General features: G+C 40.2%; 1 protein-coding gene across 3 annotated transcripts in view; it reads left to right on the forward strand.

Annotated features, from left to right (window-relative positions):
• The window catches only part of PAWR (pro-apoptotic WT1 regulator), a 358,133-nt gene that overhangs the window by 306,887 nt on the left and 37,943 nt on the right, over nt 1–13,303 (forward strand). For all 3 annotated transcript variants that reach the window (XM_085652993.1, XM_085652995.1, XM_085652994.1), the window contains exon 4: nt 1,556–1,590. In XM_085652993.1, coding sequence (XP_085509119.1) covers nt 1,556–1,590 — 35 coding nt within the window. The remainder of the gene's footprint in view (nt 1–1,555; nt 1,591–13,303) is intronic.

Below are 13,303 nucleotides of genomic sequence, written 5' to 3' on the forward strand. Positions count from 1 at the left end.
TATTCAATTGAATCCAGGTAAAATCACAACACAATTACAGTTCAAAGTAAAATACATCATAAATCAAATAACGTGTGGTGTGAGTGGAGAGAAAAAAAGAATACACATTACAATTTCAGTATGCAACTTCAGGAATCATTCAAACCAAAGTTCATTTGTTGATTATCTGGACCGATAAGCAAGCATGGACTAAAGCACAGCGTGCAGTAGGCTGAATAGCTAATCCTTCAGGCAAAAAGTATAGCCTGCCCAACTTCACCAGCTGATGAAGTACATGGTGAAACTTCAGTAGAGTTCAGTTCAGGATAGTCAGAATTGCAAGGAAAATAGCCGCACACATCCTTTTCCCACAAAGCAATTATACCTCGAAATGTCCACGGTTCCAGCCCACAAAGTATCTTTTACAAAATTCTGCATGATTCTATTGGTTGAGAACCATGGTGTGATTGTGGAATGATCATTCTCCAGCCCAATTCGTCCGGAACCCACTCTTAATACCTTTGTTCTCTGTCTATAGTTTTTTAAGAATGCACAATATTCATTTCACCTTGGAAATAGGAAGCACACTTGTAACATAACATGTCCACGTGCTAGCTTCCGAGTTAGCTTGCAACAAGGTTGACACATTATTCATAGAGAGAGGATATTCAAACTGTAAAAAAGAAACTTCGGTGATAATACGTATAACTAGATCAATCAAGTCAGAATTTTACTCTTATTCAAAGGAAATAATGAAGGACAAAATGCGTTTCTCTAAGGCCTACAATGGAAAGACCGAATACATTTTCAGGCCTACTTGGGAAAACTACAGAAATCAGCATTTTCTAAGGAAAACGTGCTAACGTTAAAACATTTGAGAAACATAAACGCATAAGAAAACTAATATATAAACATTTCACTATTTTCATAAGCGTAGTCTAATCATATTTCATTAGTAAACATCTTCTGTGTGCAGTTTCAGATTTACATTTGAGAAAACATAGCAAGTCTCATTTCAATAGTGCAATCCTTTCAAATCATATTTTGCTAGAAACCCACCAACTGCATTATTTTTCACATTATCAAAACACACTAGTAGTTTTTCTTTCTCTTATCGTATATGTCTGAACTTTACAAGTTTGCAACCTTTTATGCATGCTTTTACAATGCAGTTTAAAAACTCTGTGCTCAATGAGACACAATGTTAATCATGTATTTCTAAGTATGATTTAGTAATTCACACGCAGTGAGCAGGATTTGACCAAGCAAAATTTTCTTAAATAATTATGCTCCATCAGTTGTTTACTCAAAGGTGAACCAGAGTAAAAGTTCAATTCATTGAGGCTTTGTTTGGACAATTAACTTAAAATAAAGACTTTTTGAGTACCAACTACTGACCACTTGGTGTAATATATTTACAAGCAAATTGGTGGTGCACCACCCCAAACCCCTTTTGAAAAGTTCAATTCATGTTTAGCCATAAACATAGTGATTTGCAAATGCCACAAGTTAAAAATGGATGTGAGGTTTCGTTTTGAAATTGAAATAATGGTATGTAATTTTTGTTTACATGTAGGAAACATCAAAGACAGTATCAAGCCGCTATAAAAGGTAAGAAAGTCCTATTCTTTCCAGATTTTCATATGTACTGATGTGCCCAATCTAACTTGAATGCATTGCTTATATAAAATTGATTTGATTTTTAGGTCTCGCCTAGCCATTGCGTAGCAATCGCTATGCGAGACTCTAGTAAGGGGCTCCTAAAAGTGCTCCCAAAAGTGGATTGCATGGCGAGCACGCGCACAATCACGTGCATCGTGCCGCCATGCAATCCACTTTTGGGAAGCGCTTCAGCCCACTGGCACGTGCACCTACTTCAAAGGGTCCGCTCCCCCGCCTGGAATGCGCTCCCCCGCCCCTTGCCGTTTCAAAGCCCGCTTTCCCGCCCACGGGAAGACACACGCTACTTTTGTCTTCCTTTTAATTGCAGCGCTCCATGCGCGCTCCTACTTTAAAAATGGCGACTTGTCGTATTCAACTTGTTTAGTCTAGGTATAAAGTGCCTCTCTCCTTCCCCCTCCCCCATTTTTCCATTCAAAAGGGGCATGGAGAAGCTCCCTCCCTTCTGTCCTGGGTAGTGTTATTATCTTGCATTTCGGTGGTGCGTTCTAGTCGGATCCTCTAGGGGGCAGCCCTGCACGTGATTCCGACATGAAACGAAAATGAAAGCCCTACGCACTTTAAACCAGGAAAATTAAATATATCGCCGGAGCAGCTGTTCCTCTCTACATCTAAGGTTGCCCCACTTGCCCGTGTACACGTCATCACTTGGCAGAGAGACTGAATTAAAGGCTTTTGTTTCTTGTGGTAAGCCTGTCATACTCGGCGAAGCTCAGATCTAGCTTGAACTTTTTAAATCACTGCCGCTAATTCTCCCATTTGGACGTCGCAGGTTTGAAAACTAACAAGATTTAACAACAGCTTTGTTCCATATCGTGGAAATCTTTTATAAGTATTTCAGTTCTGTGAAATCGTAGTTCGTGCAAAATGAGTTCCCTAGAAAAATGTGTACTCTGATCTGGGTTTACGCGTTAACTCAGAGATTGCATAAGGCACGCCGCAGCTTAACCTTTGCCAAACTTTGTCACTCGAAATATCGGGCACATCACCATCCCTACATACGTATACTGGAGTATGTGCACAAATACGGTGTGCCAATTACGTGCTTTTTTTCCTTTTTACAGTTTTTTTTAGTGCTAACTCGACCAGAAGGTGTCAGAGCGCTTGACATGAGCACCAGTTACGTTAAACACATTGATTCATGGTAGACACGGGGAGATGAAGTGATTTGACCAGAATCGCAGGATGTTAAGCTGACGCTGAGACTTGAACCTAGTTCCCAACTCCAAAGTCGGCAGCTCTGGCCTCAGTCACTCCTTGAATATATAACGGGTTCCTTGTGTTTGTAATATGCTAATTGAACTCTAGTACACATTATAAACAAAACATGCAGTTATTCACATAGGGCCAGGCGTATTTCAGTGGGGACGAGTTTATGATGATTTTAAAGTGTCTGTGGCTCCGCTTACGTTTCCTGCTCCTTGGCCACTTCGGACGCCAGTTCCACCAAAGGTATATGCACCGTTATTAAACCATAAACGCAAATGCTGCACGTGACTGCCTGTCACTAGCATCAAAGTGGCCAGAAGCGTTTGAGGCGCTATAATGAAGAAATTAAGTACAATAATCATACGTATTTTCAAGAGTTTGAGCTATTGGAATTGTAAATGATAATGCTTTTTATTTAGGTGTTAATTATCAAAACAGATAAATAAAACGCAGTCATTTGCAATGCCAATAGCTTAAACTCTCACAAATGCGAGACCTATTGCATTGCAAATGCTTGTTAGGTATGCTATTCTTCCGTTCTAGACCCCTAAATATATTTGTAGGGCTTGCACTGCCGTAGGAAAACAAACCACTTTACTCATGCAAGAACAGTATCTTCATCGAATATTATTCAGATTCGGGTAGATCTGTAGGGAAGTACAAAACTTTATAACATCTAAAATTACGATCTAAAAACATGCTCGTCGAAAACTAAGCCTCCAAACTATAAGGGCAAATGTAGCTTGCGGTATCTGCAGCACCCCTTCCCTTCCATCTGGATTATTGTGAAATATTGGACCTTCGTCATTGGTGACCATCTTTTCATCTGCATATTAAACAAGTGTGATCCCGTGGATGGCAACGTGCTTCCTGCATATCTGTGATATACACACACCTTATAATTCTAACAGCTTCTGCCAAGCAAATAACTTGCGAGCATTCTGGATCAGTCCTCTAGTCTCTCGTGCTGAAAACCACAAGCTACATCTGCTTAAAAGTGTCAGATTCGGTAAAGTGAGTGCTAACCCCAGCACAACCGAGTCAAAACCAGTCTGGTAGGGAAACATTTATTTAGTCGGACCCTGGGCTACGAAATCACAGGGATGCCATGCAAATGGCGACTATACAAGTGCTAATAAACAACAACAGTAAAACCTCTCCAAAAACAAATTTGTACTACATATGCTGCCCTTCAGGGGAGTTCGTTTCACACTGTGAGCTGGTCATTTATGGAGGGGCATCTTTTACCGACTGGTTCTCTAATCTTAGGTCATTTGATGGAAAGCTCCTGGGAATAGAAAAAAACTGTATTTTCATGAAATCGGTAGATTAACTGCTCTTTAACACCACCACCTTAACTATTTTGATGTTATTATATTTTCTCACAAGTCTGAAAGAAGTGTGTGTATGACATAACAATAAGCAGTTACAGAAGTCACGCTAGTGCTCGAAGTCCTAACGCGTTCTTCTTTCAGCGTTTTCACTCCGTGACTGCAGTCGATGGCCTGAAAGAGGAGATCGGTAACTCACCATTGAAGCTGATTGGCTGGATAAGTCGGTGAATGGTGGCTGTATTCCACATAACATTCCACAAGTGGGGGCACAATCGGGACTAGGGTTTCAGTTAATGTTTAATCAACATTACAGTTGCAAAGCGGAATTAAAATTTCAGCCAAGCTGTGGTGCGCATACTTTTTGGTTTTTACATATATATATCCAATTTTTGCCGCAGCAAAGAAGGATCGCACACACTCTGGATTTAAGTTGATGGCGGTTTATTAATGCAAGATGATTATTGCCATGCCCCTGGCAATGAAGGGGCATGGCAATAATCATCTTGCATTAATAAACCGCCATCAACCTAAATCCCGTGTGTGTGCGATCCTTCTTTGCTGCGGCAAAAATTGGATACATGGTTACCGGCGTGGCCCTGCCAGATAACGCACCGCCCCACAGTAAGGCGCCGGCGACCAAACCCTGGGCTGTTTGTGGATATATATATATATATATATATATATATATATGTGGAGATATATATATATATATGTGGAGATATATATATATATATATATATATATATATATATATATATATATATATATATATATATATATATATATATATATATATATATATATATATATATATATATATATACACACATATATATAATCTACTGGCGGTCGCCAGTAGATAGTTCCAGTTAGGACCGAGTTTCCATAGGAAATCTGAAAATTCTATTTTGAATAACTTTGGCGCCGGTTGACGAATCCTCGCGAAATTTTCAAAACTAATGGGGCGCTCGCTCAGCTCCTACCCTGAAAGTCTCTGGTGATTCGTCAAGCGGGGGCCGAGAAAAAAGGGGGGTCCCAAAACGCGTTTTCCCCATGCATTTTCCCATAGGACCTTTAGTCGAAGGTATAGCCCGAACGGCTGAACAGAATTACTTGAAATTTGGCAAAGAGGTAGTCCTCAGGTCAGGGATGTGCCTTTTGCATATATGGTGTCAATCTGTTCAGTAGTTCCTGAGAAAATTGCAGTTAAAAGTACATAAATATCTATAAGCGCGCATGGTGCGCGCACCCTAACGTGCGCGAGCGTAATTCTGATTGGTGGTTACATGTCAGTCAACATTCGAATCGGTTGAAATCAGGAAGTGTCGGCCGCCATTTTGTGTGTGACAGTGAAAAAGAAAGGTGGAGAATGTGAAAAGGGGGCAGGGTACAGAGTTCCTGACCCCCTAGCCTTTGTCAGGGGGTCCCTGAAGGACCCCGAAGGGTGAAAAAAACATTTAATTTTTTTTCAAAAAATCGCGAGGTGTGCGCACGGTGCACGCACGGCGGAAAAAAATCATAAAAAAAATAGAATTAAAAATCAAATTTAAGTGTTTACATGTTAGGTGACTCTAAAAAGAGCCGTTGTGTTAATTGAGGAACAGAGCAACAAAAAAATGAGAAAAAATTATGGGGTGCCGAATGTGTGCTGCTGTATCTTGCTCTCTATTTGGTGAATGCTGGTGTCACCATAAGAGAGAAGAGCATTGCACGCATTGCACCGTATATGCACCCTCTGGAACAGAGGGTGCATATCCAGAGGAACAGAAGCAGGTGAAGCTGCCGCCGCAGATGATGTGCTCGGCTGAGCTGCCGATGATGTGCTCGGCTGAGCTGCTGCGGATGTGCTCGGTTGAGCTGCTGGTGGGTTTTCTCTAGCAGCTCGAGCATAAGCCACAGGATGTACTCCTTTAACGTGCCTGATCATAGTGAAAATACTAAGAGTATTTCTTTTTAGGATCTCCTCTTGATAAAACAACACCACAAATAGTGCAGGTGACTTTCGGAGCATTCACCTTGTTCTGCCCATCTGGAAATGTAAAAAATTGCCATATAAAAGAGTCTTTCTGTTTCCTCTGCCTCTGTGGCACAAGGGTCTCCTGCTCACTCCCAGAAGATGACTGCTGCTCTGCCATTCTCAAGTACTGGAGTGCTGGAAAAGCTGATCAGCTCCTTCTCCCAGGGAATCAGAAGAAATAATGAGGGGAGTGGGTGTGGTGTTGGAAGATTCTGGAACTGAAACTACTATGAACCAATGAAAAGTGTTGCTTCTTAATCACATGACTTGCCGTGCGCGCACGGAGCACGCAAGCATGCGCGCATGCGTGCATGCGCGTACGGAGCACGCGCGCATGCGCTTACGGAGCACGCGCGCACGGAGCACGTACGCATGTGCACGTGGAGCACGTACGCATGCACACACGGAGCATGTACGCATGCGGGCACCGCGCACGGTCAAAAACCATTAAAAAAAATGGTTAACTATGCTGTTCAACTTTATCCAAATTAAAATAAAAAGAGCTGAGCCATTCCATATTACAGGATACAGTCCATCTGTAACTATATACATAGGTAGCTTATTGTACAATAAATATTTAAAAAATATAATACATTCATAAATTAGCATTTAAAAAACCTTGCAAATTCACTTAAACCATAGGTTTCACACACGTTATAGTTAGGAATTAGCATTTAAAAAACCTTGCAAATTCACTGAAAAAAACATAGGTTTCACACACGTTATAGTTAGGAATTAGCATTTAAAAAACCTTAAATTCACTGAAAAAACCATAGGTTTCACACACGTTATAGTTAGGAATTAGCATTTAAAAAACCTTGCAAATTCACTGAAAAAACCATAGGTTTCACACACGTTATAGTTAGGAATTAGCATTTAAAAAACCTTGCAAATTCACTGAAGAAACCATAGGTTTCACACATGTTATAGTTAGCTGGACATTTCACTCGTACAAAACCATTGAAATTCCCCCGTTATAGTTAGTTCAGCTAACTATAACTCGCTCGCCCGCAATCCACTGCTGATGACGTCACATATTACATCACTCATGACATGGTCAGTGACATCACTCATGACATCACTGATGACATCTCAAATTATATCACTGATGACATCACTGATGACATCATCCTTGTGTAAGAGTGGCAGACCTCCTCTTATCCGAATATAAACTTTGATACACACATTGAAAAATACAAACTAAGGTTATGAAAACTATAGAGATACCAATACCATTTAGAACAACCGATTCAGTAATTCCAAAATCTACATACGCATCCACTCATTCATCAACACTTCTATATAGTCACTCATAAATGTACTCAGTCATCATATGTACTCATAAACCTATACATCCTGTTACACACCTACTTTCATACATAGTTACTCACACACATACTCACACATGCAAATATACATCCATTTACTTGCATGTACAGCTATACACACACCAGTACACTTACTTCTACAGAAACGTACACATACTTACTCTCTAAAACAATCACTTGTAGAAACACATACTTATTTATACAGGAACTCTTCCAATCTCTCACTCTCATATATCCTCACTTATATACATCAATACTCACATATACTAGTTCAAAACATATGGTCTTACTCATAAAGACACTATTGAGACAGTCATTCACTCTCTTACTCACCCATACACACTTGTCCTGCTCACATACTGTCTTCAAAATACATACAGTGAGTCACTCATTTATGCATCCATACGCTAAGTAATATCCCCCACTGAACCATACAGATACTCATACTGATACTCTAAAAATGAACTATTAACCCATATACACACTCATGTAGCTACTCACCAACCCATGCAGCCACTTATACACAAAGCAAGACGCTGATACAGATATTTAAATATTACTCACTAATACTTGTATTCACTAAGATCCTGTTAAGAAGTCATTTATACAATTAATTTTACCAAAAAAAACCATCCATTTACACACTTATCTACCCATTTTTTCTTCCATTAACCTTTAGATATACATATATAATAAATATTTATTTTTCAGAAAGACACATATTCACTGGATGATGTCATCAGTGATGTCATCAGTGATGTCATCAGTGATGTCATGAGTGATGTCACTGACCATGTCATGAGTGATGTAATATGTGACGTCATCAGCAGTGGATTGCGGGCGCGCGAGTTATAGTTAGCTGAACTAACTATAACGGGGGAATTTCAATGGTTTTGTACGAGTGAAATGTCCAGCTAACTATAACATGTGTGAAACCTATGGTTTTTTCAGTGAAAACAAAATAAATTAAAAAAAAAAAAATATATATATATATGCTTTCTAGTTTAATGTGGAGCATTGCGGTGTAACCCTACTATGTCACCTGCATATCATCAACCTTAACACTACTGTCTGCCACTGCATCGTCCACTCTTACATCAACGGGTAATTTAATGTTTAAAAGGGATTTTATTAAATATATTTTCCCCAGGGCTTCATTTTAACTAGCTCTGCCCTCGCGCACCTATTCTGAGTATTTACTAAGGCTACCCAGTGATTTATCCAGTCCAAGATCCCTGTTTGCGCAGGAGGAATAGGAGCTGGCACTCATAAATTGTATATACAAAATATCCTTTATTCTATCATGGCTTCTGCCATGTTTCGACCTGACTGGTCTTGTTCATGGGGGTAATGGCACAATTACTTATAATTCGTGCTTCACATTGTTTTGTGTTAACTGTATTGGGAAAGTGAGCATGAAGAGAGAAGTTTCAGCATATGCTCACTGACATCCACACCGGAATGTTCTTGATTTGCCATGCAGTGATTTCAGTTTTTTAACATAGAATTAAAACGCTCAGTTCCATGGGCTGCTGTATCCTTGGCATAGCATACACAAAAGGTTCAAAACTTGTGAAATGCTGTGAAGCTTTGTGAGAAGAAATAGCAGTCCAGGGAATGGAGATGCATGATTTGTAACTAAGCAATTAAAACAATTTTCTTTAAATAATTTGAGAATTGGGTTTAATGTATATACAAAATCTAAAAATAAAAATTAAACGATACAAGCATAAATAACATTAAAAAATGAGAAATAGGAACCGGAAAAAAACAGTAGTCCAGCGTTTTTTAATCTCTTGACTTCAGTGGACTTCAGTGGACCCCCCCACAGAACCACTACTGGAATCGGCAGACCCCTCACTGAGTCCATATTGGAAGCCACGGACCCATGACTTAAGGAATTTCTATGATTTAAAACCTAAAAAAATACTCAATAGTAGAGAAACATTTATACCGCAAAACAATACTCAAATATTGTAATATTTTGTTTAATTCTCAAATATAGGAAAAGGTTTTACGTTTAAAATTCACCTTATACTGTATTCATTCAAATTTATTATTCTTAATATTTCATTTTGTAAATCAATCGCAGTCCCCGGAGTAGACCTAGCGTAGCCCATAATCAGGCATCGTGGACCCCAAGGGTCCTTGGAACACAGGTTACGAACCACTGCAGTAGACTGTAATGTAGGGGTGATGAGCACCACATAAGTGGAATTCGCAATCAGCTGTGAAACACTATTTTTGAGGTTGCTCTCCTTAAAATAGCGGTTACGCATGTACTCTCCTGCTGTCTGGAATCTGGCTCTCTTCAATTTGGTTCCTCTTTTGAATTCAGGGCTCTATCATGGATTGTGCAACAAGACAGTTCTCAATTACTGCCTCTGAGTGTTGCTCCTGTAATTTCTTTCCACCTCAACTGAGACATCCCTGCCCTGCTCAAATTCAACAGCCCTCTGCCCACCACATTCCTGACCCAGAGCTCAAGAAGGGATCTACAGGTGAACACTACGAGCCCATGATCTTGAGAATAGAGACAAAAACTGGTTGTGCGACTCCAGCGCACGCTCACCGAAAGATCATTGAACAGTGGGTAGAAGACAGAGCAGCTGCCTTGGAGTAAATTCAGACAACAACTTCTTATTTGGCCACCTATTTCAAATGAAACTCTTTGTATGCTAAGGGGTTACAAGACATTACTGAATTGTTTTGGGAAATGATGGTCACATTAGCAAGAGGTTGCAGTGGATTTAAGACAACAATGCTCTTTATTCAATGAATGCCAATGTAAAACTGCCTAGAAGGGTTTACTTTGACTACAATGGCTGCCTTCATGAATGGCCTATTATATGTTGTTGTCATCAGCAGTGGAACCATCTTCTGTTTCTGGTTGTCTGTTCAGAAAATGACTGTCCATGTTGGAGCAATCTAGAGTCTTGCAAAGGTTTGGGGTAAAGCCATAGATTGTACAACTCATTTGCTTTCAGTGGCCCGGCGGCCTGGACCATTTGAATGCTTGGACTTTTCATGTCTGTGAATTTTCGCTTTGTATATTATGGCCTTGACATTTTATGACTTAGGAGAATGTTTGATCACTTTTGACTGTGAAATTGTAGCTGTGTTTACCATGACTTTTAAGGGTCATGAGAATGTTCGGACACCTATGACTGTGTAATTATCACTTTGTTTATTTTCTCCTGCTGTGATATTTTATGTATATGATTCCTTCTCTTTGGTTACTCTTGGTTGTTTACATGTACCCTCTTGCCACATATATTGTAAAGCGCTCTGATACCCCCGGTGGTCATGTTCGCGCTATATAAAACTTTATAAATAAATAAAGCGGAACTTCAAAATGGTTAGATATCAATCTCAATGGAATAATCACACTTTCAGAGTACTAAATGAAATTTCACTGTCCCTCTTTTTACTATGTTTGAGAACCCGATATTATGACCTTAATGAAAACCAAGATTTGTCTATTATGGTGCTGAAACGATTTGTATAAGTTCAAACAAGAATCACTGAAAAGAAAAAAAATTCTATATAGTGTTCTGGAATAGTTAACTGAGAGGGGCGTAGATGAGGCTGTAGTTTGAGCTCAAAACATACATTCTAACGTTGTGGTGGTACTCTATAATTACACTTGCAAGGCATATAAGCAGTTACTATTCTGAAGCAGATTTTTCTTTTGGGAGATAAAACCATTGGCATAATTGCAGTTTTAAGATTCTCAAAGATTCATATATTTTGCGTAGACTGTTTATGGCAGCAATTCAAGTTTGTATTAATACATAATGAGTTAGTCAGTCCTGTATCTCGGGTAACCAATGCCAGTCTTACTTGTAATATGTTGTTTTGGTGTCCTTTGATAAAGACAGGGGTCACCAGAGTGATGACCACTTTTTGGGAGAAATGGGAAGAACCCTGGCTCGATCTTAGCGCTACTACTAATAATGTGCAGTGTCAGCATTTTTGTGTTTTGGAGTTTACAAAACAGCTCTCTCTGAGACTTAGTCTAGAGTGGAGCATGGACCTTCTGTATTGCCACTGCCTCTCTTGTCTTGGGTTCTGAAGAAGATCAAGAACACTCAGCGCATGTCATCCTAGAGGCACGGGCCAGGACAGTGTGGTACCCAGAACTCCTGGGCATGAGCATCTGTCCTTTGATCGAGCTGTCACTTCAGAATCTTCTGTTGCGCAAGCAGGGGTAGGGTTCTGAACCAGGCCTGAACAATTTGCATCTTCTACGTGCTTGGAGATTGAGTGGCAGCAGTTGACCACCTTCGTGCCTCCCCTTGAGGTTGTTGATGTCCTCTTAGCAGCAAGGTGTACTTCCTCAAAATCAGAGTACGTCAGTCGTTGCTATAAAGTGGTGGATCGTCCTATTACAATAAAGAAAAGTGGACTGACAAATTGACCCACTACAAGCAAGGTTGTGTGAAGTTCAAGGACTTGACTTGGGCCTGGTTATGGGCTATTTATTTTCTCTTTTGGCTTCTTCACGGTTGCTAATCAGCCCTGGTTATTTAGCTTACCTGTTATTAGATTTAGTAAAAGTTTGCAACATTTGTCTGTAGAATCCCTAAAAGCTGTTGTGATGCCTCAGTGGAACTTAAACTTAGTCCTCATTATTTTTGTGTATCCCTTTTAAGTCACTGCACAATTGTCCTTTAAGACCTCTGACACTGAAGACAGTCTTTCCTACTGCCATAACATTGGCTAGATATATGACTGAGTTACAGGCTCTTTCTGCCAACCCACCTTATTCCATTTGCTTCCCAGATAGGCTGGTGTTGATGATCGAAGATCCCCTATTCTGAAGGTGGTCATTCCTGTTTGTGTCTAGCATGTTGTCACCCTACCTACATTATTTGCTCCACCTCATCCCTCTAAGGCGGAAAAGAAAAAAAACTCCATGTGTGGACCCTAAGATAGCACTAAGTATTTATATTGATTATACCAGGGAGCATTGAGTGGATGACTAGCTCTTTGCAGGGTTATCTTGACCAAATGAGAACAACATAATGCAAAAACAAACCATGTCTCGATGGATTGTTCCCTGCAAAATGACCTGCTATAGACTGGCGAAGAAGCAACGTCCAGAAGCCTTGCAGGCTCCCTCCACCAGGGCCAAAGCTGCTACCACTGCACTAACTTGTGGTGTGCATGCTCTCGACATTTGTCAGGCTGCTACGTGAGTGTCTGTACACACATTCACAAAGCACTACTGCTTCGACAATCTGGTCCATCAAGAGGGGCATTTTGCCTGCTTGATCCTGCAAGACATTTTCATCTGATCCAGTTTACAGACCCATCCACTTGGTAGGTACTGCAATTGTATCTATTTACAAAGTGAGGAATCTGCAGTTAGACGTGTACATCAGAATAACCAGTTAATTACCATCAAAAACTACTCTAACTGCAGATTTGATACCGAACCTCCCACCTCCCTGTTGTGAAAGCTGGGTTCCTTTTTCATCTAAAAAGGTCCCAAGTTGGAGATCTGCACACTGGTCACACCAGTCAGCCGATGGACTCTGCATCTGAGGGCATGGGCAGCCTAGAAAGCAACTGATATCAGTGTGCATGGGTTGTTGTTTTATGTGTCTCCGCCAGTCACTTTCGTAGTGGAATGACATTGCTGCAGAGCTGCACAACACCACCTGTCGGCATGCAGGAGAACTTCTTTTAAAGCTTCTGAATCCAGTCTGATGCCTTGGGAATATTCTTAAGGTAAGCAATCTGTGGTTAAA

This window comes from Triturus cristatus, chromosome 4_1 (assembly GCF_964204655.1).
Source record: "Triturus cristatus chromosome 4_1, aTriCri1.1, whole genome shotgun sequence".
NCBI lineage: Eukaryota > Metazoa > Chordata > Amphibia > Caudata > Salamandridae > Triturus > Triturus cristatus.